Source organism: Hippoglossus stenolepis, chromosome 13, assembly GCF_022539355.2.
Source record: "Hippoglossus stenolepis isolate QCI-W04-F060 chromosome 13, HSTE1.2, whole genome shotgun sequence".
NCBI lineage: Eukaryota > Metazoa > Chordata > Actinopteri > Pleuronectiformes > Pleuronectidae > Hippoglossus > Hippoglossus stenolepis.
In genome coordinates, this window is record NC_061495.1 from 12,348,615 (window position 1) to 12,375,208 (window position 26,594).

General features: G+C 40.9%; 1 protein-coding gene across 2 annotated transcripts; it reads left to right on the forward strand.

Moving 5' to 3' along the window:
• Nucleotides 1-169: 169 nt before the first annotated feature.
• scn1laa (sodium channel, voltage-gated, type I-like, alpha) lies at nucleotides 170-26,037 on the forward strand. Of its 2 annotated transcripts, XM_047342589.1 has the most exons (27): nucleotides 170-308; nucleotides 5,197-5,513; nucleotides 6,481-6,599; nucleotides 6,788-6,877; nucleotides 6,975-7,103; nucleotides 8,122-8,213; nucleotides 9,011-9,223; nucleotides 9,322-9,385; nucleotides 9,538-9,679; nucleotides 11,674-11,877; nucleotides 12,089-12,358; nucleotides 12,851-13,219; nucleotides 14,033-14,165; nucleotides 14,254-14,492; nucleotides 14,590-14,763; nucleotides 14,848-15,204; nucleotides 16,078-16,557; nucleotides 18,615-18,744; nucleotides 18,850-19,004; nucleotides 19,327-19,500; nucleotides 19,596-19,718; nucleotides 20,962-21,234; nucleotides 21,374-21,427; nucleotides 22,167-22,304; nucleotides 22,452-22,556; nucleotides 22,644-22,914; nucleotides 23,025-26,037. In XM_047342589.1, the coding sequence occupies exons 2-27, from the start codon at nucleotides 5,250-5,252 to the stop codon at nucleotides 24,215-24,217; spliced, it is 5,955 nt and encodes a 1,984-aa protein (XP_047198545.1). In that variant the 5' UTR covers nucleotides 170-308; nucleotides 5,197-5,249; the 3' UTR covers nucleotides 24,218-26,037. The 2 variants fall into 2 exon arrangements, with proteins under 2 accessions (XP_047198545.1, XP_047198544.1); XM_047342588.1 differs by lacking the exons at nucleotides 170-308; nucleotides 5,197-5,513; nucleotides 6,481-6,599; nucleotides 12,851-13,219 and having other exon boundaries at nucleotides 6,796-6,877.
• Nucleotides 26,038-26,594: the final 557 nt, after the last annotated feature.

Below are 26,594 nucleotides of genomic sequence, written 5' to 3' on the forward strand. Positions count from 1 at the left end.
CTCCCGGCCCTCACTTGGTACCCATGAACATCCGGAAGCACTGAGCGGCATAATGTAGTTCTCTGACTCTGTTCATCACAGAGGGGCGGATGAAATTCTCCCTGTCTTTTTCTCTCTCTCTCTTTCTCTCCCTCCTACTCAGTTTTCCCCCCCCCCCCATGTTCAAATCGTGGAAATGACCAGCTTGCGCCAGGACGCGCGTCAAACATCCTAAGCGCACGGACAGGTTTATTCAAAAACAACATTTTGAACTTCACCCAGGACATTTTCTTGAGTGTTGTCCATCTGGCGAGGATGGGAAACTGATGGTGAGTTGAAGAGAATCCGTTTTTCTCAACAGTATTGGCCTGAAAAAGTTCTTCTTCGTCTAATGGATACGTGTAGATGAGAACTAACTTATTTTCTATCTATCTATCTGTCTATCTATCTATCTATCTATCTATCTATCTATCTATCTATCTATCTATCTATCTATCTATCTATCTATCTATCTATCTATCTATCTATCTATCTATCTATCTATCTATCTATCTATCTATCTATCTATCTATCTATCTATCTATCTATCTATAAATGCTTGACTGGTTTTACACAAATATGATTCTTTCTAACTCACATTTTATCATATTGTTAAATGTGATGTCATATGATAAACAGTGTTGTAATATCATATTTGAATAATATCTGATATTGGCAAAGACTGCAGTGCATGTAATGGGCCACAATATATTACAGAACTTAATGGGATATGGCAGCAATTACGAGCCCACACTCCATCTCAGACGACTTCCTGCTCGCATGATTATCAACATTCTTATTAGATTGCTCTCAATTAGAGATCATCCTGTCCTTTTTTTTTTTTGCTTTCTAACCAGGACTATAACCACACACTGTAGCTACGCAACTCGTAGCCTACATTAGAAAGAAAGGAGACTGTATCATCAACTATTTTGCCAACGCCCTGAACGAGCCAGATCTGATCCTGTAGTCTATTCTGTAAGAGGCAGCAGGCATTAGCTGTGAGCACTTAAGAGCTTTGAGTGTGTCAGTCCCTCAGGAGCCCACAGATACTGAGGTGTGATCCCCCCCGCACACAGGTATGTTTGAAACTATTTGTGATTTTAGATCATGCTGATTAATGGATGTCATCCTCATAACCAGTAATTATGTTTTGAATTACTCTTTTTTACTTGTTACTGCTTTGCAGCTCAGTTGTTGGCCGGCTGGGCTTGTCAACAAGCTATAGTGTCTGTAGTTCAGAGGTTCTTTATTCTTTTCTCAGCCAAGGACCCCCTAGGAAAATATTCCAGGGACCCGATGTACTGTATGTCCCTTAGAATAATTTGACATAGCCTATTTTCTTTACACTTACTTCGTTATGTGAAAGAACAACACAAGGAACATTTCTTAGAAAGATATTAGACATGAATTAAAAATATTTTCACCATGTCAACACAAAATACCAAAACTGATAATTGTAATGGATGGAACTGGAAACTAGAGACTTTCAAAGATCCCCTGGCAGTGTGGTATCATTTACCTGTACTGTATAAAAGTAAAAGTAATGCCTAAAAAGTACATTTAATGTAGGCTGCATTTAAGTATTTTAGTGTTAAACGGTTTGTTGATTATTTTCTATTAGCTCTTTGGTTTGTTGGTCTTTGTCTGACTGAAGCCTAAAGATATCCAGAATACCATCAAAGCAGATTCAATGAACCAGATTATATTATATTATAAAATATATAAATATATATATTATATTCACATCTAAGAAGCTGGATCCAGATTTTCTCTTAAAAAATACATCACTCCACAATCAAATATCAAAATAGATGATAGTCACTTAAGTTTTCATTGATAATTGAATTAGTCTTTAAATGCCTGTGGAAATCTGGCTGATTTTTTAACACCTGCACTAGCTTAACCTTGTGTTTTATTTGGAAGTTTGAAGCAACATAGTGCACAATAGGATGAAATTCATAAAAAAAAAACGATCAAAAAAGCATTTTGAGGTCGATGAAATGACGTTTTGAAATGAGCAATGTACATTAAATATTAAAGGCTGAGCCTGTAAGTGTCATGTAGGCGGGTCAGTCATCACTTAATGCTCATCGGCAGGACGCAGTTAAAAAACAGCAAATACCAAACTACTGCGTCGGCGCTCTGTTCCAGCGAGCGTCGGTGGAAACAGATGCGTCCATTTTAGGTTAGTCGGGACAAGGTCATGATGCCGACAGGTTGCAGATAAATTGAAGTGGGCCTATTTGAAGCTTCAAAGTGTCGCTGCATATCTCAAGTTGCGTGTGAGTTGGGAACAGAGTGACAGAATGATGCAGACCTTTGTGGAGGTTAGTCGCCACAGGTTGACCTTGTCGGGTGCACATCAAATCAATGTGTGTGTTATTTTGATGTTTTCGGAAGGTTGTCAAGCAGTTTGTCTTAGCGTTGTTCCTGTGTCTGTCTTCAGTTGTTCAATTTTGAATTCCAACTAACACTTTATCCTTTAAACAGTTATATACAACAGTTACAGTCATATGGAGCGACCATTGTCTTTATAACCTCATTTAGGATCATCACATATCAGAGGCACTTTATCCCTACACATGATGGAGGAGAAAGATATGGACTTTCCTGTCTACTGCATTATGTAAACACTATGTGGTGCATTGTAACAAAGGGCTGCACTTGTGTACTCTAAACTATGACGGTGCACACACGTATATCACATTTACTGTCTCATTGTGTGTTTCACTCATGAAGGCCACAGCACAGCAGAGAAGAGTAGGTGGGCCATGAACAATATCACACCAGAAGAAGTGAGCGTATTTAAAACACACTCCTCACCAGTGAAATGCATCCTATAATTGAATCTCACGGCACAGTGCTGCAGTGGTTAGCACTCACAGGGAGAAGGTTCATGGTTCTGCCAGGGTCTCTCTGTGTGGAGTTCTCCTTGTGGCTGCCTGGGTTTACTCCAGCTTCCTCCCACAGTCCCAAAACATGCAGATTGTATGATATATGATGATATATGAGCATTAATGGTTGTTTATCTCTGTATGTCGGCCATGTGATGGGTCTGGCTGTGCCCCGCCTCTTGCACTATGTCAGCATGGATTGGCTCCAACCCCTTTATGATAAGCGGTATAGTTAATGGATGAATAGATTTAATCTCAGTAGTAATTTCATGAAAAACATGAAATGGTATCGGTGTAATGATTTGTGAAATGTTACTGGAAATGGTTCACTTTAATTGTGTGAAATAATGTTACATTGAACATTTCTGATTCCTGCAGTGTGTTTGTGTTGGTGCTGGTGCAAGCGTCTACTCTTGTAGCTACATTCAATTTTACATTGTTTATTCGGGCTGGGGAATAAAACAGTATCATTAAGTATCACAATACCATTTTCAATCAGTAGCAATACAACAAAGTTTCAATTTAAATTGATATAATGCATATGCATTGTGTAAGAATAGTGAGGCGGTATAACTCATAATTCATGGACCTCACATTTGTAAAATGGTTTATTTCAATCAGGAAGTCAAAAGACTAGAAAACGATTATTATCAGATGAGACACTCTCTATGAGACAATCTCTGCATGCATTCAAAATGAAATTGACACAGATGAAGAAATGTGCGTAGTTTAAAGTTACAGTAGATGCTGTAGTTGAGACCCATAACACATGAGACGTAGCTCAAGAGGCCCAAAAGACTTATTTATCTGCGTAGATGTATGTAGGACATGAAGACAGTATTCAGCTTGGCACCAGAACGAGCTCCCTGAAGTGTCCATATCATCGGAAAGTCTTCATGTGTTTTCTGAAGCCGGAACCATTAACAGGATCTTCCACAGGGAAATAACATCGCAATCATAATAAGTATAAGCCAGTGTCAAAGGTGATATAATAGACTCTCAGATGTAGAACATACGCCCAAAGTCAAGATGAGAGTTCAAAATATGACAGTGTCAACATAAAGTTGATAGTAATTTGTACAAAATAGTAATAATACGTATTGTTGTTACATGTGCATACTGTGTTCATAATGGTTGTGTTGTTTTTTTATATGCACATTTGATTTACTTATTTAGGGTTTACATTGAACCTGCATTGCAGAAAGTTTTCATCTTAAAACAAAAGCCAAAGCCTTCCTTCTTCAAAGTTAATGCTGCACATGGGGTTATATGGTACTATTTCATGATATTTAATTACAAAAAATATACTAAAGTCTGTGTATCAACCCTTTTTGAAGATTTTTAGCACATTTTATACCTTTTATATTGCGATGACACTGGTAACCATGATAATATGGGTCATTATAACCGTGGTGCAAAAAAAATGTTCACACCATTCTATCTTTTGTGTCTCCGTTCAGCTCAACTATGTCTCTGTTGGTTTTGTAATGTTCCGCTTTGTGTCAGTGTGAACCGAACACTTTGATTTGAAAACCACGTGCACGGACATGTATGAAACCTCAGAGTCGTTGGACACCTCTCTGTTGTTGTCACAATTACATCACAGTGTGCATGTGCAACTGGGTGCTGAGGGCAGCTGATTGATCAGTGTGCTTGGGATTGATTTCTTTCACAGGGGAGCACAGCGCATGGAAGTATTCTATTACACTGTTACATTCAGACCAGGCAAAAGATCCCAGCGGCAGGGCACCCAGAGAGATGCCGTGCAGTCTGTAGTGCATTCATATTTTATACTGCTTAGGTCTGGCCAACACATCATAGCAGTCAGGCCTATTAGTAGAATGGAATCTTCTTCCACATGCTCTGTCTCAGGCTCTGAGGGAAAAGCGGACTCTCTTCATTTTGAGGGATGGAGCAGAGAAGCAAGGATCTTACCTGAAATTGATCATTGTCATGTCAAAGCTTAATTTTACCTCCAGAGGAGCAGTTAATGAGATCTAATTTTACCACAGCCGGCAGGAATTTATGTGCATGACAGTCATATCCAGGCTCATTATAGCCTGCCACTTCCTGAGATGACGATCTGTGACCAAAGAACTGAACTGCACCCACCTTCCTCTCAAAGTTTGTCGACAGGACTTTGTCACCAGAAATACAGATGATTAGCCAGAGGTTAATCATTACACATTAATCGCTCAGTTACATTTTTCAATGGAATGATATTTCATGTCAGATTTTAAAACCTCTAATCAGAGCTCCTTATCTGTTCTGACCCCCTCAGGCCTTTCTCATGTTGGAGGCTAGCTGTTCACTGTGAAGGTGCAGGATGAAAAAATGGCACAGCTGCTTGTACCGCCAGGTCCAGACAGCTTCCGCCCCTTCACTCGCGAGTCCCTCAAAGCCATTGAGGGACGGATTGCGGAGGAGAATGCCAAGAGGCCCAAGGGCGAAAAGAGAAAACGCAAAGATGATAATGAGCTCAAGGCCAGCCGCGACCTGGAGGCCGGCAAATCTCTCCCTCTTCTGTATCGGGACATTCCTAAAGGCTTGGTGTCGACTCCACTGGAGGACCTGGATCCATACTACGCTAACCAGAGAGTAGGTTGGCTTGATATCGAACTTGAGCAGATCTGATGGAAACCCTGAACACAGAGGAATCACAATTCAAATTTTGATTTGGTTTTGCGCAGTTGTCACCACAAGACCTAATTATTAAACTATTGTTCCAGAGAATGGACAAGAATGAATACATATGTATATTTTGATTTCGGCAAGGGCTGAATGTGTGAACACAAACATGAAAGAGATCCTGTGGTAGCCTTCAGTTGTCATAAAAACTCAAAAGGTGTTCAGTTTGTCCAGTTTGGGCTACCATAAAATAACATGGTGGCCTCCGAAGAGAGGACCCGCTCCTGATGTAAATATAAAGTATTTAAATATAAAGGGCCCATTCTAGGGTAAATAAAACAACAATTCGTACAATTTAGATGAAACAAACTAGTAATAACATCACTAGGATTATTTTATATTCAATTTGTGCCAATAGATCCCTTTCACCTAAATCTTACACACTGGACCTTTAAGTGTTGGCCTTTTCCCAGAGAGACATAGTCCAATCAGCCATTGTACCATTGGAGAATAAATTCCCACTTACTGCCCAGTAAACAAACATTGGGGCATATTGGGATATGTGTCATCAATCTTTTTGGATTGCCTGGATCTTTGTGCATGGTTTAACTCAATGCATTAGTTGAACTGAGATGAAGGTGCTCTCATCTCGTACTGAAAGCGGCTGTTATCAGTGCATTACTGTCTTCTTGCCAGAGGCTTAGACTCTTAGACGACAGGAAGACAAGGCCAGTAAAGAAGAGGTATATGAGGTTCATCTGCAATATACAAAATGTGATTAGTGAAATGTACACTGGTGTAAACCACAGGAGCAAAGCAATCTTTGATTAGCAGTTGTAACTAACCACATGATGGCAGCATTCATGCTTTTTGTAAACTCTAATGTGATATTGCACGTCAGTCTGCTAGAGTTCTATTAACTTTCTTTTTCTCTCAGACCTTCATAGTATTAAACAGAGGAAAGAAAATCTTCCGCTTAAACGCCGCTCCTGCCTTGTACCTCCTGAGCCCTTTCAACCTTCTTCGAAGAATATCAATCAAGATTTTGGTACACTCATATCCTTTCATGTTGACCGTGATGTTTATGTTGACTTCACACTAAGTCTGGTGTTTCTAAACTATATCCGATTACTCTTTGTCAATATACTTGTTTACATTGCCACTCCCCCCCCCATATACTAAATCCTAAAAAAAAAAGTTTATTCCAAAGAAAAATAACTAACTTCCTTGACAACAGCCTGCAAATTGTTCAACGTGATGATCATGTGCACCATCATCACCAACTGTGGATTTATGACACTGAGCGGACAGCCTGAGTGGACAAAGAATGTGGAGTAAGTTCTTCGTGAATTGCACATTTAATCATATCCTATATATCATACACAGTGTAGATACCACGTTGATTAACCGATCAATATTTTTCCTCAACAGGTACACGTTCACTGGCATCTATACCTTTGAGTTCCTCGTTAAAGTTTTAGCTCTAGGGTTCTGTTTAGGAAAGTTCACGTTTCTAAGAGATCCCTGGAACTGGCTGGATTTCACTGTCATTGTTATGGCGTAAGTAGTTTGAAGTTAATCATTATAATAAATTTGATGGTAAAGAGCTTGTGATCAAGGCCCACAAAGTGGCAACCAGCCAAATTGTACTGATTTCAGTTTTCTTTGCAAAAAGTTTGATCATCTGTATTAGCAAATTTTTCTTACATTTTTTCATTTTTGCAAAAAAATACATTTTAGAGCTCAAAGGACAAGGCTTGTGTTATTCTGTATTACATTCAACAAATTTAAAGCATTAGAACCCTGTCCGTGGCATGCAGTCACAATCCAATTGGTTCTTTATTAAACTGCAGAGGAGTGGGGCACTATTTCCAGGATGGCACATTTGGATCGATATTGCGCAACTTTGGCAGCAGGAAGTTGCACTAAATGTGGGATTGATTCAAAGTGAACTACAGTGCTCACTGCTCGCGTTCTTTGTAATAAAAGAACAGGTCGCTAAACAATGGAGGTCTACAGCAGAAAGGAATTAGAAGGGCACTCGGACAGCGCATACCAAGACCCCCCTCAGCCACGACTGTTGGTAGAGCGGTCGTCCTCTAACCAGAGGGTCAGCGGTTTGATCCTAGTCTTCCCCACTTTGCATGCTGAATTGTCCTTGGGCAAGATGGTGAACCCCAAAAGTACCCGTTCTCAAAGAGAAAGTGCTGCACATAGATGCACTGAATGAATGTGTGTGTGAATGGGGGTATGGCAAAACATTTACAGTAAAGCACTTTGAGTGGTCATGAGGACTAGAAAATGTATCAATTACCAATCTCGCCATGTTAAAGAAAGTGAAGAATATATCCTGGGTCTGCCCAATTTTGCCCTTTAAGCTTGTATCACATGGGTCCTGATTTATATTATTATACAGCTTATACAGAGGCATCATTATCATTTCACCAATTTGTCTCACCTTGTTGCCGTATGTGCTAAAATGTAATCATGTACAGTTGCACTGATGGCTTCAATCTGTGTGTCTACATGTGTTGTTGTCTGAGTCAATATGCCTCAGTAATCGTACGTTTCCCTGCAGGTATGTAACAGAGTTTGTGGACCTGGGCAATTTATCAGCTCTTCGCACGTTCAGAGTGCTCAGAGCTATCAAAGCTATTTCAGTTATCCCAGGTAAGCCGTGGGAGCGAGTGCATGCTAGTTTCGTCTCTCGTACGCTGCTCCTCAAACTCCTCTCCTCCCCCAATTACCTCCCCCCTTGTAACTGTCATGACATGTGCACGGGCTGCTCCCTAAACCCTACCTGTCCACCTCCTCATCACAGATGGGTCGCAGTGTTGTTTGAGCTGCAAGTCATTGTAGAAAATCTGAGTCTGGCTGAAATTTCTTTGGGTTTTTAATGGATCTTTTTCTGGATGCAGCTGTTTGGCTCTTGTAGTCAAATGTAATGTTCTTTTCCTCCAAAGGATCTACAGGGACATTTTCATATTTGCTCCGTGAGATCTGTGCCATTTGTTTTTTGATTACTTTTTGCGCTGATTCTTCTGAGTGGACTATACTAAACTGCCCCTTGCATCTTCTTGCGTGTGGCTGCTGAATCCCTAATGTCATGCTACCAGTGCTGAGGGTGTGTTCCATTTGTTGTTGCACATGCATCATCACAGACATGCATGATCCTCATTTCCTTTGTTACTTTCCTTTGTGTAATTGAGATCCTATTGGTTAACATTGGGAAACAGTTTAGCATAACTATTTTATTTCCTAGTATTTATATAGTTTGCTATTAAAACATCCCATAATTGTCAAAGACCTTCATCTCATGGCATTTTCTGTACATAATAGTTGAAAAAAAAAAAATGAAAGTATGACTGTGTTCCTTTGAAGGAAGAGCTGATTGCTTTGCATTGTTTGCTCATGCATATTGAATGTTGGCAATGTATCAGGGTAATAAGTGATACCATATCCGGCAGGCCTGAAGACCATTGTTGGTGCGTTGTTCCAGTCAATGAAGAAGCTTGCCGACGTGATGATCCTTACTGTCTTCTGCTTGAGCGTCTTCGCCCTCATAGGGTTGCAGTTGTTCATGGGTCATTTAAAGCAAAAGTGTGTCCGGATTCCATCAAACGACACATTAAACAACATGACAGAGACGTTCAACATGACCGCTCACATGGACAACAAGAGTGAGTAGTTGATTTTCCTCTGTTCCACTATGCTATGTTGTCACAATCACATAATCTTCAAATGAGATAGCAACATAGTTTCCCTTTCTTCCCACCAGGTAATTATTATTACCTTACTGGCAAGAGAGATCCACTGCTTTGTGGACATGGCAGTGAAGCTGGGTAAGTTTATTCCCTGACTGCATTATAAACCACACACAATAAATATACAGTTTGAACGATGCCTCTGTTTTGGCATTAAACACAACTGTGCTTCGTGTACAGGCAGAAGTGTGATCCCCCTCAGACTTTCACAGACTTTCTGTTTGTTGCAGGCAGTGTCCGGAGGGTTACAATTGCACGAAAGCGGGACAAAACCCAGACTATGGCTACACCAGTTTTGACTCATTTGGTTGGGCCTTCCTCTCACTGTTCAGACTGATGACACAGGATTACTGGGAAAACCTTTATCAACAGGTAGGCAGTGTAATTATGAAGACTGAGGCTACATCCATATGTTTTCGTTTTTATTTGCGGTCAACCCATTACCTGAACGCTTCAGTGCTGTTGTGGAAGCTTCTGAGAATCTCCTGCTGGGATGTTCATGTGTGAAAGGCCAACCCTAGAGAAAGTAGATTGTACAGACTGACACGGCTGGAGGAGCTGACGAGACGAACAAGCAAAGAGATAGGGGAAACACAGGGATTAAATACATGAGTAAACAGGACAGCTTAGAAATAAGAGTGGGGGAGGTAATCAAAAAAGGAGGGGAACCAGACAAAGAGTTAAGTGAGAAAGATACACAAGGGGAAAAAAAGCAAAGTAAAACAGGAAGTTTAAATACAAAAAAGTTCTTCAAAAGGGCCAACAACAGAAACACTGATTCTAATCAAAGAAACACAATCTTTGAGAATTATCTTTACTGGGACACAATTTCATGTGCCAAAGGTCTTTGAGCTTAACCTCAATAAAATACAACCAATTTAAATGCAGTCAAGAGATTCCATCCAATGATTAAAGATACAGTGGACAGTCAGTGGACAAAACTACAAATTAAGGAGGAGTGGGGACTTTTCTAGATTTGTGCATTTTGTCAGTCAATTTAAGCCATTTTAAAGAAGTGACAATAAGGCACTGAAATGCTGAAAAGCACTTGACAGCTGCGTTAAGTTACTCCCTGAATTCATTGAGTCCACACTGATCTGTGCTGCAGTGTTATGGATTCAGCTAATTACTTGACTTGCTCAGTGGCCCTTTCAAAACGTGTTCGGTGGTGGCCTCATGAATTGTTTGAACTCACCGGTGGTTCCGGGCGCTGTATTTGTACTGTGTGTGGGAGGGGCTCTGTCAAAGACAAAGCATTCTCACATTACAATATTGGTATTGAGGGGAGCATTTTGAACATCCGTCAAACAAACCTCTAAATGAGGTGCAGGTGCATCGTGGCCAAAAGGAACAAAGAATGAGTCCCACTATGACTCAGGCAAACACAGCGTGAATGGATGTTCAGTGAATAGGCCGCTGCTTAACTTTGTAACACAAACACACAACAAGTAAAGCAAACAAGGGTCCCCTGAGCAAGTCTTTTCATCTCTGTGTCGGGTAGCATTACCTGGGATTATCAGCAAACTCTCTCCATGATGCGGAGGGGTGACAGTTGGTATTTTTAGCCCTTTTTAGTCCTATTTACTTTTATTATTTGAATAGACAACCATATTCAAAACCAGATTTGTCTGTCCTTGAATAAATAGAAGCAAACCCAGTATGTAATTGCTGTATAATAACCATGGCAACAACAGCAGGAAAAGAGTTCACTGTATGCACTAATACCGACAAAGACCTACTTCCTGATTCATTTACCACGCAAATGAGTTACATTCACAGTCAGTGTTGTAGTGGAAATGATAGAAAAGTGTGACCTGAGGGTGATGCCTACGAATGACAAAAAAATGCCAGAAGTATAAATTAATAGATAAATAAACAAAGGAAAAAAGTAAATAGAGTTTGCAATGTAAAGGGATATGTCTGTATTTCTGCATGGATTCATTTACTTGTTCCTGAAGTAACCCCGCCTTCCTAATTAACACCTGGACACATAAATACAGAAATAAATAAATGTAGAAAGTGAGTAAGCGTAGAAATGAATGAATAAATAAATAATTTCTTTAATCTTATGTCATTTATTCGTCCTTCATAGACACCATGGTGTATGAATCTGCACATGTAATCTCTGGCCCTGTGTTGGCACAACAGCAAATCACAGGCTATTTTAATTGATTGATTCATAATGATTAAATTTCATGTAGGTTTGTGAAAATCATTGTGCTTGTAGATGTAACCAATCAACAATTAGACGACATGATGATGATATATCAAGTATTGTAAGTGTAATTGTAAAATAGCTTGTACTGGTGATCACAAATATTCGGCATCAGTTCTGTGACCAGAACATTGTTTGTGTTTCATTCCAGACGCTGCGTGCAGCAGGGAAGCCCTACATGATGTTTTTTGTGCTGGTGATATTCCTCGGCTCCTTCTACCTGATCAACCTGATCTTGGCTGTAGTGGCCATGTCCTATGAGGAGCAGAGCCAGGCCACCATCAAGGAGGCCAAGGAGAAGGAGGAGGAGTACAAGGCCATGATGGAGCAGCTGAAACGGCAGCAGGACGTTGAGGTACACGCCGGCTCATCCACACACATCATTTTCACACCTTTTACCAGTCTTGTGCTATAGCACGAGAAACTCGATGGCTCAAGTGCTTGCAAGCTATGCAGTTGAAGTTTTCTGTGATCCAGAATCAGAAAGAATGAAGCATTGAGATAATCACTCAAATTGATTCCACCCCTTCACCCACATTGTGCTCTTTTTTTCCTCCATTTTATAGACAGCAGCTATCACAGCTTCTGCTGAGACCGGGGAGGTCAGTGACAAAGCTGACGGCACTGCGAGCTCCTCCGATGTATCTAAGCTCAGCTCCAAAAGTGCCAAAGACAGACGCAACAGGCGGAGGAAAAGAAAGGAGGAGGAGGGCAAAGAGGCCGAAGAGAAGCTTCCTAAGTCGGAGTCGCAGGACAGTATAAAGAAGGGTCGCTGCCGTTTCTCCGTGGAGGCAAACCTGCTCAACTATGATATGAAGTGCTCGTCCGCACATCAGGTTTCTTGCGATGCAGTTGCATTATACACTATATGTATTTTTGCTAATTTCCGTCATGCTTCATGAGTTGCTCACAAGTTGTCATGCCGTTAGGTTTAATGCAATCTTTCTTTGACTGTTATCACAATGACAGTTTTTTTTTCTATTCATCATCATCACCATCATTATCACCATCTGTATCACTGCTGGCTTCTTCATCTTCGTAATTATCTTCTTCTTCTTGGTTGTGTTCAACAACTTCTCACGTTCTCGTCATCATCAGGATATTTTTTTAATTTTGAAATTTTCCCCATCACAATGCTTATCATCACCTTATTCTTCATCATGATCATCATCTTTACCACTCGTTTCCTTGTCATCATCCTCGTCATCGTCATCATTTTCCTTTTTTTTCTTCACCTCAGAAATCGCTTTTTTTGCAAACATCATCGTCTCCATTCTTTCTTCTTTACATGTATCATGTGCCCACTGAAGAATATCCTTCTTTCCCAGTCCTTTCTGAGTTTTCGTGGACCCCTCTTCTCACCCAGACGGAACAGCAGGACCAGCGTTTTCAGTTTCCGAAGCCAATCGCAGGACGTGGGCTCAGAGAACGAGTTTGCCGATGACGAGAGCAGTATTTTTGAGGACGACCTTAGTCAAAGAGGCTCTTTATTTCTTCCGCGGAGGTTTGATCGGCGCAGCAGCAGTATGAGTCAATGCAGCTTCTTTTCGCATCGCCTGTTTCCACCCAGCGGGATCAAGCGCAGTGCAGTAGACTGCAACGGGGTGGTGACTCTAGTGGGCGGGAATTCTCTCCCGTCGTCACCTGTGGCGTTTCGTCTGCCTAAAGTGACAGTAGATACAGGCCCCGACGCAAACGTAAGAAAGGGTCATCGAGTCCTTGTGGTCCTAATTGCTTTATTGTTGCCTTGGTTCTGTTTCTGATTCTTTCTTTTCTCTCTGTGTCACATACTTGACATGAGTGCTGATCATTTTCCAAACCAGATGTGGTGTCATCCAAGTGTCCGTAAGCCCTGACATTCAAATTCAACTCGAAACAACGTCATTTACAATTTTTGTTTAGCCTAAATGTCTGTGATTCTCCTATTGAACGTACACACACAGCACAAGCTAATGCCTAAGGGGCACGTGACGACATCAGCGATACTCGCAAGGTTTACAGACACTTGGATGACACCACAGGAGCAGTATGGAGGCTTTTTATGTTTTTTTGATGTTGTTTTTTTACATTTGAAGGCCCCCAGTTACTTTAATTAAATTTGGATTTGGCTGCAACGCTGTTTTTACCCCTGAAACTCCTTAAGTGTTTTGTGGACTCAAACACTTCACCTCCATCGGCATAGTGGTGTAGAGATAATCAGTGAATCTTTTCATTTTTGGTTGAACTATCCCTTTAAGTTTCCTGCTCCACTATGATAGACAAAGCATTACTGTGCCTTCTGACCATCTTACCAGGCGCCATTGTTTTACCAAGTTATCACATAGAGATTTACAATAAGATATTCTTAATGGGAGTCGACTGGTAGAGAAATATCTAGATTTCAAGTTCCTTTTATTTTTGCATCTTTGCATTATGATACTTATAATAAATGGTGACACAATAAGTCTTGTTTGTAACCACTGTGAACCCATAGTATTGTTTGCACGTGGACTAATCATCTCTCTCCGCAGGCTGACACCACTGACACAGGGTACAGACAGGCCATTGGGGGACCAAACCAGGAGTTTATGGACTTCCTAGAGGGCCCAGAGGCCAGACAGAGAGCCCATAGTACAGCCAGTGTCATAACCAGCACCATGGAGGGTAGGTATTCTGCACCATGGCATGATATTGGAAAGATAAATGATTACATATACATGACATATCCTTCTTTTTTTTTGCCATCAATCAGAGCTTGAAGAGTCCATGCAGAAGTGTCCTCCTTGCTGGTACAAATTTGCCCACACCTTCCTCATCTGGGAGTGTTGTCCAGTCTGGCTAGAGATCAAGAAGTTTGTTAAATTAATTGTCATGGACCCATTTGGAGACCTAGCCATCACCATCTGCATTGTACTCAACACATTGTTTATGGCCATGGAGCATTCTCCAATGTCCCCAGGTTTTTCCGATATGCTGACTGTGGGCAACCAGGTGAGCGGAATGTAGAGTGTAGTGTAAACTTTTTTTTCCAAAATAGTTATCATGTTTGTTAATGATCAGTTTCTGTGTTGGTGTTTTTTTTGTAAAGGTATTTACTGGCATCTTCACTGCTGAAATGGTCCTCAAGATCATTGCGTTGGACCCATACAATTACTTCCAGAAAGGGTGGAATATCTTTGATGCAATCATTGTCACTTCAAGCTTGATTGAGCTGTCTTTGACAAAAGTGGGTGGCGTGTCGGTTCTGAGGTCCTTCAGACTGGTAAGTCTGCGTGTGTTATTTCCAATATGTCCAGGAGCCTTTTTAACGTAGAAACATGAGATGATATTTATTTTCTTTTCACAGCTGAGAGTGTTCAAGTTGGCTAAATCATGGCCCACTCTCAACAAACTGATCAAAATAATTGGTAACTCAGTGGGGGCTCTGGGCAACCTGACCCTGGTACTGGCCATTATCGTCTTCATCTTTGCCGTGGTGGGCATGCAGCTGTTTGGAAAAAACTACAAGGACTGTGTGTGTAAAATCTCTCCCGACTGCACTCTGCCCCGTTGGCACATGAACGACTTCTTCCATTCATTCCTCATTGTGTTCCGAGTGCTTTGTGGAGAGTGGATAGAGACCATGTGGGACTGTATGGAGGTGGCTGGGAAGACCAAGTGCTTGATTGTCTACATGATGGTCATGGTTATTGGAAACCTGGTGGTACATTCCCATCTCTTATTGTCAATTTTACTTGTCACACTTATAGATGATGATGCTGGTTGATGTAAATAATAGCAATCCATGAAATGCATGGCCTTTCAGTTCAGTGAGAGTATGATTTATTGATTTCTCATTCAAATTTTGCAATGCTCTATCTCAAAACCCTTAGCTTGCACTCAAATATACCCTACTTGTGCTCATACTTCCTGCGTTCCAGCTATATAGCTCATCTGTGTGGTGTTGACAATTGGAACCGTCCCACCTTGTTGTTGGTATGTAAGTTTTATGTATTTGAGAGAACCCCCAATTACTTTAACTAGGTTCATGCTCTCCCACCCTCTACTGCTTATACCGGCTTCCCGTTAGTAGGAGTCCAGCAGATTGCTGGTCAACATGGAGCTGCAACTATAAAAACATAGATGCCACCCAGTTTCTTGTCCCCCTTTGTTTCCAGTACCAACAGCAAAAGTAACCAAAATAAGCCACTACTACACCTGGTTGTGTACTGGTTGGGGAGTTTTGATAGAATTGTTGCACAAAAAAATCCAAGTGCAGAAGAAAAACAATGCAACAACAGAGGTGAAATCAGGAAGCAGACATTTCACGTGTGAACAGAAGCAGTGTGAGTGCAAGGAGAAGAGCTGCAGCTGGAGCGCAGGAAATCTAAGTACAAGCAGGGTGTATTTGAGTGTGAGCGCAGGGTAAAATATGACCAAATCTGAACGTGAGGTCAATAAGTCCTACTCTCAAGCTGAAATAACACACTGTTGAATGTAGATAGGAAAGAAAAACCAACATGTTCTGTACTTATCATTAAGTACAACCGCTAAAAGATAACACAGTCTCATGCTAAGTAATGTCATTATCTACTAGGTGTTGAATCTGTTCCTGGCTCTGCTGCTGAGCTCATTCAGTGCCGACAACCTGGCAGCACAGGAAGTTGAAGGCGAGATCAACAACTTGCAGATTGCAATTGGACGCATTCACAGGGGCATAGCCTTCACCAAGTCCATGCTCAGGAGCAGCTGCAACAGCATCTGTCTCAGGGATAAGAAGAAAGCGAAGAGTGATGACAAATCTCTGGATGAGCTCCACAAACCTATGGGGCCGAACGGCATCCCCAACCACACCATCAAAGACTTCCCTAAGAATGGCAACGGGGACGTGACCGGGGTGGACAAAAATGGAGACAAGTACATCGTCAGTAGCAAGAGCGATGATTCTATCATGTGTTTCATCAACAATCCTAGTCTGACCGTCACTGTTCCCATCGCTGTGGGCGAGTCTGACTTTGAATTCCTCAACACGGAGGACTTCAGCAGTGCCTCATCTGACCCGGCAGGATGCCCTGTGGTGAGGATGCTTTTGTGGATTGCTCTGATAGATCAAGTTGCCTTTACTGTCAGAGATAATGCTCCTCTGAAACCAAGTCTCAAAAGCCGTATCGCGAGCAGACTAAAGTTTACATGATAAAGGATTTTAGCGTTTCGGTAGTTTCATGTCCATCACAGAAGCACTCAACCATGGCATGTGATGTCTCGCTTAAAGACCCCATATACCATGACCCTCTAATGAGGAGAGGCCATATAGGCCGGAAAATACCAGTGTGCAGATTACATTATGTGCCATTTAAATCGGAGTGCCGGTGAACTGAATCCTCCTCTTCAGGGGCCTGTCTGCTTTGAACTGGAGAGTCGATTTCTGTGTGAAAGGAGAAAAAGGAATACAGTGACTGTCTCTGTAAAATTGTGGCAATGTTATTTTAGTCATTTAATTTGAATTTGAATTTTTTTACATAAGCAGTTAGTATATTCATTTTATTGACTTTCACACTGACTTTATCTATAAAATAGTAGATAAACTTTAGAGATATTACTTAATTTTTCCAGCTGTAATTTTTTTTTTCCTACTAATAATATTTTATGTGAAGGGCTATAGTTTATATAACAGTATGTTAAACCCAAGGTCAATTACATTAATGGTCCAATTACCTGTTTAGCAGATCACTCATCTGACCTTATTACTTTTAACATCCAGTCCCAAATGTGGTTTTATTTTACGCTGGAATATTTATGTTGATTTACACATGAAAAAACTTTCTTTGTGAAATTGCAGACTCACATTTAATTTAATTTAATTTAATTTTGACACTGGTCAAAACTTTTCATTTTATTGCTTTGTGATATCAAATCTTTGTAGCTAAAATTATGCATTCCCAGACAAGGACATATATAATTTGAAAATAACATTCATAATTGGATGACAGCTGCACCATGAATCCCCATGAATTGTAGATTTTAACCTAATTCAAAACTACACTTATAATTATGACATCATAATGATCAATTTCCCCAGTTTACTCTTGATGTAACTCGAAATTTAACGCAAAGCTCTAACGACACGGGATGGATGGACGGAACTGCAGAACAAACACGTAGACTTCAGTGCAGTCTCAGTAACATGCTTACATCATACATCCTGCACTGCATTAGCTGGTCCCAGGACAGCTCAGTGCTTCTGCACTCTCCAGTAAGGCATTCAGGCTACTCCCATCTACCAGCCATTAGGAGACACACCCTGTAGAGAGCGATACAACAACAGACCAGAGGAGACAACATGTGGCTACTGCACAACACTGTTAGTGTTCAAATCCAGAAGGTTTCTTTTTACATATATTTCAAAGGACTGGTGCAAAGAACAAATAACTGATATCGTACCAAAAAAATGATTTGACAGTTTAAGGGATATGTGCAGTATGTACAGGACACACTAATTCTTGCATTTTCTTTATTTTTGCCATTCTACATTTGATTTAACGGATATCTTCTTAATAAAACAAGACATGCAGCCGAGATCTTTATCAGACGCAGATGAAATATACCGGTTACACGTCTTGCTCAAGTTTTCTTTTGTTGTATGAATGCCGGAAAGAGAGAAATAGAGTTAATCAACTAAGTGGACAGGAGGAGCGTAGAACAGTGGCAGATCTAGGATTTTTCTAAATCAGGGGCCATAAAGGGGCCACAATTCACACAGAGGGCCAATTTTAAGTCCAATATCAATGTTCAGTTCCTGATTCATTCAGGTGAAGTCATTCCTTGTACTGTTAGATCTAAGCTTTGAACAAAGCCACACATCATTGAATATATTTAGAAAATTGTGCCTGGTTCAACCACATAGTGTAGTTCAAAAAAAGCTTATACAATAAATAATCTTCACAAATTATCATATTTATTGTTGGTAAGTGATTAGTTTATTTAAAAGAAAAGACAACTGACAGGGGCCGCTCAGATTTCCCTGGCCTAGCCCTTGGATCCGCCCCTGTCTCAGCATGTCACCCCATTATATTTGCCATGGCTGTCTGTTGTATTCGCTCATCTTTGACTTGTTTCACTCGGCTTCTTCCACAGATTGGAGAGGACGACGGGCAGCTCAGCACCTCCGAGGGCAGCACCGTGGACGGTTTGGCGGCTGGGGAGGGAGACTCTCTTGAATTCGAACTTGAGGAATCTATGTATCCTGATGGTTGCTTTCCTGAAGGTGAATACTGAACCACCCCTGAGCTACCTATTACTGCCACTAGAACAGCCTCTGTGTTACTCTAACCCATCCTAAACTAACATATCCCCCTTTGTCTGTGCTTAGTTTGTGTGAAGAGGTTCAAGTGTTGTCAGGTGAACGTGGACGTGGGCTGGTGGAAGGTGTGGTGGACGCTAAGAAAGACCTGTTACCGGATAGTGGAGCACAACTGGTTCGAGAGCTTCATCATCTTCATGATCCTGCTCAGCAGTGGAGCTCTGGTTAGTGTCTGTAGGGGGGTAAAATGTCAATAAAGTTGTTTTTGGACACCTGACTGCCAGAATGTCAGAATAAGTAATAAGGGCAGTCTCCCATTTTAGCCTTTTGTCACTGCTATGGTACAAATGTAGACATTTTATCTTTCCGTGTACAATAAGGTTAAGACTTTGAATAAGATTGACAAGTGTAATCATAAAGAATATATTCTTAATGTCAAGCATTTGCCAGTTACACCTCAAATGTTTCTGTTACAATAACAGTGACAGTGTATGTTTGCATTCAGATTCACATCTAATTACTCCTTGTGGTATTGCTCACATCCAGGCGTTTGAAGATGTCTACATTGAGAAGAAGAAGAACATTAAAACCATGTTGGAGTTTGCCGACAAAATCTTCACCTACATCTTCATTCTTGAGATGCTGTTGAAGTGGGTGGCATATGGCTTTGCCAAATACTTCACCAATGCCTGGTGCTGGCTGGACTTCCTCATTGTTGACGTATGTTGAAACAGAAACACAGTTTTTTTTTTGCATGATTCTCTTTTTCATTGGGTATGTTTTTGTCTTTTCTGCTTTTGACATGTGTCTTCCAGGTGTCACTGGTCAGCATGGTGGCCAACCTCATGGGATATTCTGAATTTGGTGCCATCAAGTCTCTGAGAACCCTGCGAGCATTGAGGCCCCTGAGAGCCTTGTCACGATTCGAGGGCATGCGGGTAAGCGTCACGGGATTTCCCCCCACTCTAAGTCATGGTGCACTGTCTGATACAGAGCACAGAACCTGGGAAGTCTCACTCTGCAGAACCGCAGCAGATATATGGGATATAGGGACTGATATCTATGAGTGTGTACAATTTGGTGTGGCTTGATTGAATATTAGGGGATTGTTGAGGCTTGGCGGAGGGATGTGCCCTTATGCATACTATTCAATTGGAATCCATACAATAACAAACGTATAAAAAAAAAAAATGGTGGCTCTGTGGGCAGTCTTGTGCCTGACTGCATCTGGGAGCACTGACCTCTCCATTGGTTGTCTAGAAACGTCACGGTGTAGAAAAGACTTCAGGGAGTCACTGCCCCCCTGCTGGAAGTCTGAAACCACGCATGTAGTGCACAGTATTTACCACCTGCGAGGAGGAGGAAGTAGTTGTTAATTATTAAGCCACAGAGCTGCTGGTTGGTGGATTTAGCTGTCTTTGAATCCAGGGTAGATGTGTTTCTGGCTCTGGCTTCATAGTGAACAGACAGATATAAATCGCTCCACGTCTCTATCCCTTAGCCCCAAAAAAAGCGGATTAGCATATTTCCCAGAATGTCCATGAAGTGAACAGGAAGTGTTGCCATGTTCTGTTGTAACAAAAACAAAGTTCATATTTTTGTCCCGTCTCATAGCATTACAATATTCTGCTGTGCAATGTAAGCGTGGTCTAAACGGCGGTTGATCACTTATGTAACTTCAAGGGGAGGGATGTCGGCTGGCGAAATCAATACAGCACATTGATCAGTTGCTCTCATACTGTGGTGGTCTAGATGTACAGCACTGTTATGATGACGCTCTTTCCTCACGTGGCAGCCAGTGAATCCCCTCCTTTGCATGAATACTTTGTAATGTGCATCAGTAGCGCTGCATTATAATGTCACTGATTTGGATGTTGTGTGCCGGGTCTATTCATGTCCCTGTTTACAGTGAACACACTTTGTGGAGTCCTCCTGCCTGTTTCTAAAAAGTACATTCATAGTTCAATTCTCTGCCTCCTGCCCGAATGATTGTTTTCCAGCTTTACCATGCAGTTATGATTGTATTATCAGAGCTTTGGTGAAGCGATGAACATTCGCTCTTGTGTTTTCCTATTTTAACCATGGCCAGAGTATCCTGTGTTATGTATCAGTCGTACATGGCTCCATTCTGAGGTTTCCGCCTGCTGAACACACTGGTTTTGTCTGTGTGTGGGTTTGCAGGTGGTGGTCAATGCCCTGCTGGGAGCCATCCCTTCCATCTTCAACGTGCTGCTGGTATGTCTCATATTTTGGCTCATCTTCAGCATCATGGGAGTCAACCTGTTTGCGGGGAAGTACTACCATTGTGTCAACAGAACCACGGGGTACCGTTTCCTTTCATCAGTTGTGAATAACAAGACAGAGTGTTCGGCCCTCGGCAATGACACTCGCTGGAAGAATGTCAAAATCAACTTTGACAATGTTGGTATGGGTTACCTCGCACTGCTGCAAGTAGTAAGTAACGGAATCATTTTGGAAGTGTTGGAAGTGCAATTTTTAGCCTGTAAATATGTTATTTGCTGTATTGGTAGAAAGTTGGAAAGATTGAAGTTCTTGTACAATATTTTTGTTCATGTTGTCCAATTCTCTACAGGCTACATTTAAGGGCTGGATGGAAATCATGTTTGCTGCTGTGGACTCTCGAAAGGTAATCCAGTTTTCATTTGCATCTAATCCCATGTGTCACTTAAAGGTTCAGTGTATAAGATTTAGGGATCTATTGGCCAAAATTGAATTTAAAACAATCCTAGTGATGTTTTCACTAGTGTTTCATCTAAATTGTATGAATTGTTGTTTTATTTACCCTAGAATGAGACCTTTATATTTAAATACTTTATATTTACAAACCAAACACCTTTTGAGTTTTTGCTACCATAGGTTCTCTTTTATGCTTGGGAGGGGAGGGTGAGGTGAGGGGTATTCAACTGCAACATGCAATTTCAACACTAGATGTCACTAAATTCTACACACTGAACCTTTAATATCACAAATTCTTTCAGTAATAAATCATAATTTTCCTTTAATCAAACAATTTTTGCATTTATGGTTGTATTTTGTTCAGTAATAGTTATTCATCGTAATTTATATTATGTAATTATCACCCTATATAGTGTATGGGCAATTTTAAATGTCTTATAGGAATTAAGATTAAATAAAATGTTGTTATATGGCAAGATGTTTTGCTTTAATGGCCTGTCTTGTGTTTGACAGTGCTGTGTCAAAGCTGTACAAAGTTACTGCTATTGTAGACCATGTCCTGTTTAAGGAGTGTTTGTTTCCTCCAGACTACGAGTATTTGCAAAATTGTACCAGTCGCCAAATCCACCGGGCCTGAAATCTTAAAATCTTAACTTCAACACTATCTCCACTTTCTGTCATTTTTACAGGCAGGGGAACAACCTGAGTATGAGATCAACATGCTTATGTACCTGTACTTTGTTGTCTTCATCATATTTGGAGCCTTCTTCGCACTCAATCTCTTCATTGGTGTCATCATAGACAATTTCAATCAGCAAAAGAAAAAGATAAGTATCCAATCCCCCTTTGAAACAATATTTGATATTTTTACTTGATGGAAATTTAAAAGAATATAAAAGCATTGCATTCAGTTTAACTTTTTGCTCCAAATCACCGTTGCTGTGATTTAACAACATCTCTCATCCCCTCTTCACTTTGGAGGTCAGGACATCTTCATGACTGAAGAACAGAAGAAATACTACAATGCCATGAAAAAGCTGGGCTCAAAGAAACCACAAAAACCTATTCCTAGACCATCAGTATGTGACCTTATTTATGACTGACTGCATCATGAATCCATAATTATTTCACCTAATGTCTGTTTGTCTGCCTCATGTCCATTTCAGAGCAAGATTCAAGGATACATCTTTGACTTCACCACAAAACAAGCTTTCGATGTTGTAATAATGGTTCTAATATCGCTCAATATGGTCACCATGATGATAGAAACTGAGGACCAGTCAGATGCAAAGAAAAAGGCTCTCGAAAAAATTAACATTGTGTTTATTTGCATCTTCAGTGGAGAATGTTTGTTGAAGATGATCTCTCTCCGTCATTACTTTTTCACAAATGGTTGGAATATATTTGATTTCATCGTGGTCATCCTTTCAATCATTGGTATGAACCATATTTGTTAGCTCGCCAGATATCAATTCAAATAATAATTATTAATAAATAATTTCTCAGTATATGTTGTTTATTACATGGGCTCTGCTTTCTTTCCTCAGGTTGCTTTCTCGCCGATATTATAGAGAAGTATTTTGTTTCGCCAACCTTGTTCCGAGTCATCCGGTTGGCTCGCATTGGACGCATCCTCCGCCTTATTAAAAGCGCCAAAGGAATCCGCACACTCCTGTTTGCCTTGATGATGTCACTTCCTGCCTTGTTCAACATCGGTCTCCTGCTCTTCTTGGTGATGTTTATTTATGCCATCTTCGGCATGTCAAACTTTGCGTACGTCAGGAGAGAGTCAGGCATTGACGATCTTTTCAATTTTGAGACGTTTGGCAACAGCATGATCTGTCTGTTCCAGATCACCACCTCAGGGGGGTGGGATGGCCTACTCGCTCCCATGCTCAACAAAAATGATGATGATTGTAACAAAACCAGCGAGCATCCTGGCAGCTCTGTTAAAGGAGACTGTGGAAATCCTGCTGTGGGGATTACTTTCTTCGTGAGCTACATTATAATCTGTTTCCTGATTGTGGTGAACATGTACATTGCAGTCATCCTGGAAAACTTCGGCGTGGCCACCGAGGAGAGTACGGACCCACTAAGCGAGGATGATTTTGAAATGTTCTATGAGGTGTGGGAAAGGTTTGATCCTCATGTGTCACAGTTCATGGAGTACAATAAGCTGTCCGACTTCGCAGACGACCTGGACCCGCCGTTGCGCATAGCCAAGCCTAACAAGCTCGAGCTGATGTCCATGGATCTTCCCATGGTGAGCGGCGAACGCATTCACTGCCTGGACATCCTGTTTGCATTCACAAAACGTGTTCTAGGTGAGGGTGGGGAGATGGATGTCCTGAGGGGGCAGATGGAGGAGCGCTTCATGGCCTCCAATCCCTCCAAAGTGTCCTACGAACCCATCACTACCACTCTCCGCCGCAAAAACGAGGAAGTGTCGGCCGTCGTCATCCAGAGAGCGTACAGACTGTATGCAAAGAACAATCCTGCCAGTAAGCCCTCTGACGAACCCAGTGATGACATTCAAAAGAATGAAACGCTCATTGACAATGAGGAGGTCATCACAGACGAACTGAAAAGAAAATCTAGCACTGATAAAAGCGAACTAGCCCCTTCGTCTGCCTCTCAACTGTCATGTGACGGCGTGACGACAAACGGGAAGAACAAATATGAAAAAGACAAAAGCGAAAAGGAGGTTGAAGGCAAAGATGTCCCAGAGCAAGATAAATGAATATTGGAGATGCAACAAAGACTTTTTGATTCACGACAAAAAGGTTTACAACATTTGAAAGTGGCTGAGACATCCACTGGACTCTTATCCTCTGTATGGATATCTATGCCACACTGACCACGCTTACTTGAGGGTTTTGGTGCCTATAAATGGAAAGTTGCTCAAGCAGTGGGACTGTTTTGGCTTCAGGAGCCATAATGACTTTTTGAAGACGGGCAACATTCCTCAAAGTGTTCTGACAGACACGTTAGTTAATGCTATGACTTCTACTGCAGCTAGTTCTGCTATCCAGTGTCTTGAATTATTCTTATATCACTCGCTGTTGTATTTCTTTTGTTGACTTTTTTTAATACGCTTTTTTTTTTTTTTTTACTTCAAAGGGTTCTCCCTTCAGGGGTCGTCTTTACAATGAGAAAAACTGCTTTAAGGCTCGTCATGCTAACAGGAAGCACTGAGAATACTTGACGAATCCAAGAGATGGTGTCAGAACTGCTGTAGTTAACAGTAAACCTGCATGAATGTTTCTCCATGATTATGCATGCTAGTGTTCTCTTTTCATCAGGTTTTCTCTCCCTTTCCATCAGTGCTTCATGAAACCACGATACAGTCAGGATACATTTCTACACCTTACAGAAAGAGCCTGAGGTCCAAATAAATCCACTCATACTCAAGTACAGTGTGTCTGAGCATCAGTCCCATAGCGGTAACACTTGGCAGAAATACTTTGCACATTCAATTTTGTTGAATCATAAAAATCATTCATGTGTTAATAATGTTGCTCAATCGTTATCATGAAACAAACCAATCCTTAATCGGGGGTTTGTCTTTAAAAACTGGAAATTGTATGCCATGGGCTCACTTTCTCTAAACCTGTTTTAAGTTACCTCGCTCAACACCAGACCCACGGCAGTTTGCTTCAGGAGAACTTCTGTGTTTTTGTCATTTTTCTTTATATTTGGAGGGGACAACAATGTCACTCAAAATATCTGATTCTTCCAAAAATTAAGATGTCCTCCATGTGTCGACCTTCTCCTCGTGTTTTTTTCCTTTTTGATGATGAACCTCAGTGTGTATTCTACTTTGATTATGAGATAATGGAGCATAAACTATTGTATTGCATTACCTCTGATATAAAAAACAGATTCATCCCCCAGGTTCTGCTTCATTCAGGCTGACAGGTACATGCAGCGGGAGATGTGAAAACTGTCATATGGACTTCTTAATGAGACAAATGATTGCTGGTGATGTTATGTAGTTTTTCTTTCGAGGCTGTTTTTATTCAACGGCATGTATTTATTTAAAATTTTTGAGTGAAAAAATGGGATGACGATTTATTTTTTGTTTTTGTGTGCTTTGTGAACTGTATCACACAGGTTACCTCTCGATTTTTATCATGATAAATATCTAAATAGGATGAAGACGACTCAGAATATTCTGAATGATCGTCTCAAGGACACGGCATCACACATCTCACGTGCCCTTGGCGGTTTCCTACTTCTGTTTACATTTCATAAGGGCGTTCAGTTGTGTTGCTTCTGTCCCTTCTTCCCATCACCATCCGCCCGAAACTGTGTCACGGCTGCATCTGTCGTTTAGTATGTTATAAAAGTGTAATTCCATTCATGTGAGTATATTTTGCATGATGTATTAAAACCTTTAATACGTGTACTTTGTGCATAATGAAAGAATGTTTTGATTACATAGAGTTAAATACCTCCCATCATTCAAATGCATAATGCTTGTAGTGTATAAATAAACTGCATGTGAGACACTGCTATAACCCATTTCAATGAAAAGAATAAAGATGTCATGTACCTCAAGTATGTGTAAAATGTTCATTTATGTTATAAAGTCCTGTTTTGATCAAAGTTCCGTATCTTTAACCATGAGAGTGTGGTGAGAGGTGGATGAAAGGAACCCCCCCCCCTTTATTTGATGTAGTCTATGTAAGCATGAGTCTGCCTGTGTAGATTTGCCTACACCATATAGTCTGAAACTTTGAACGTACAGCGATTCACATGGTTTAACAGCAGTTGACAGTCGAAGCACATGAAACTACACTGCCTGCATGTGCCCGATAAACACAAATGAAAACTAGAGACACTGTTTCATAAAGTCAGATCAGTTCAACTTTTTCTCTCTTGGAAGTTATTACCTCGGGCATGTTTAGTGGACTGATATTCATTGGTGTGTGCAATTTGGTGCAGATCAAAATAAAAATCGGGATCAAGTAAATTTAACTTTCATAAGGAGACTGCTGGGCCTTGGAGGATGTATGCCCTCTACTGAGTACCATTATAGTTTGTCTTAATTGTCTTATTAGAAATTCAGAGCACACATATGTTTCGGTTTATCATTCAAAATGAACAAATGCTTA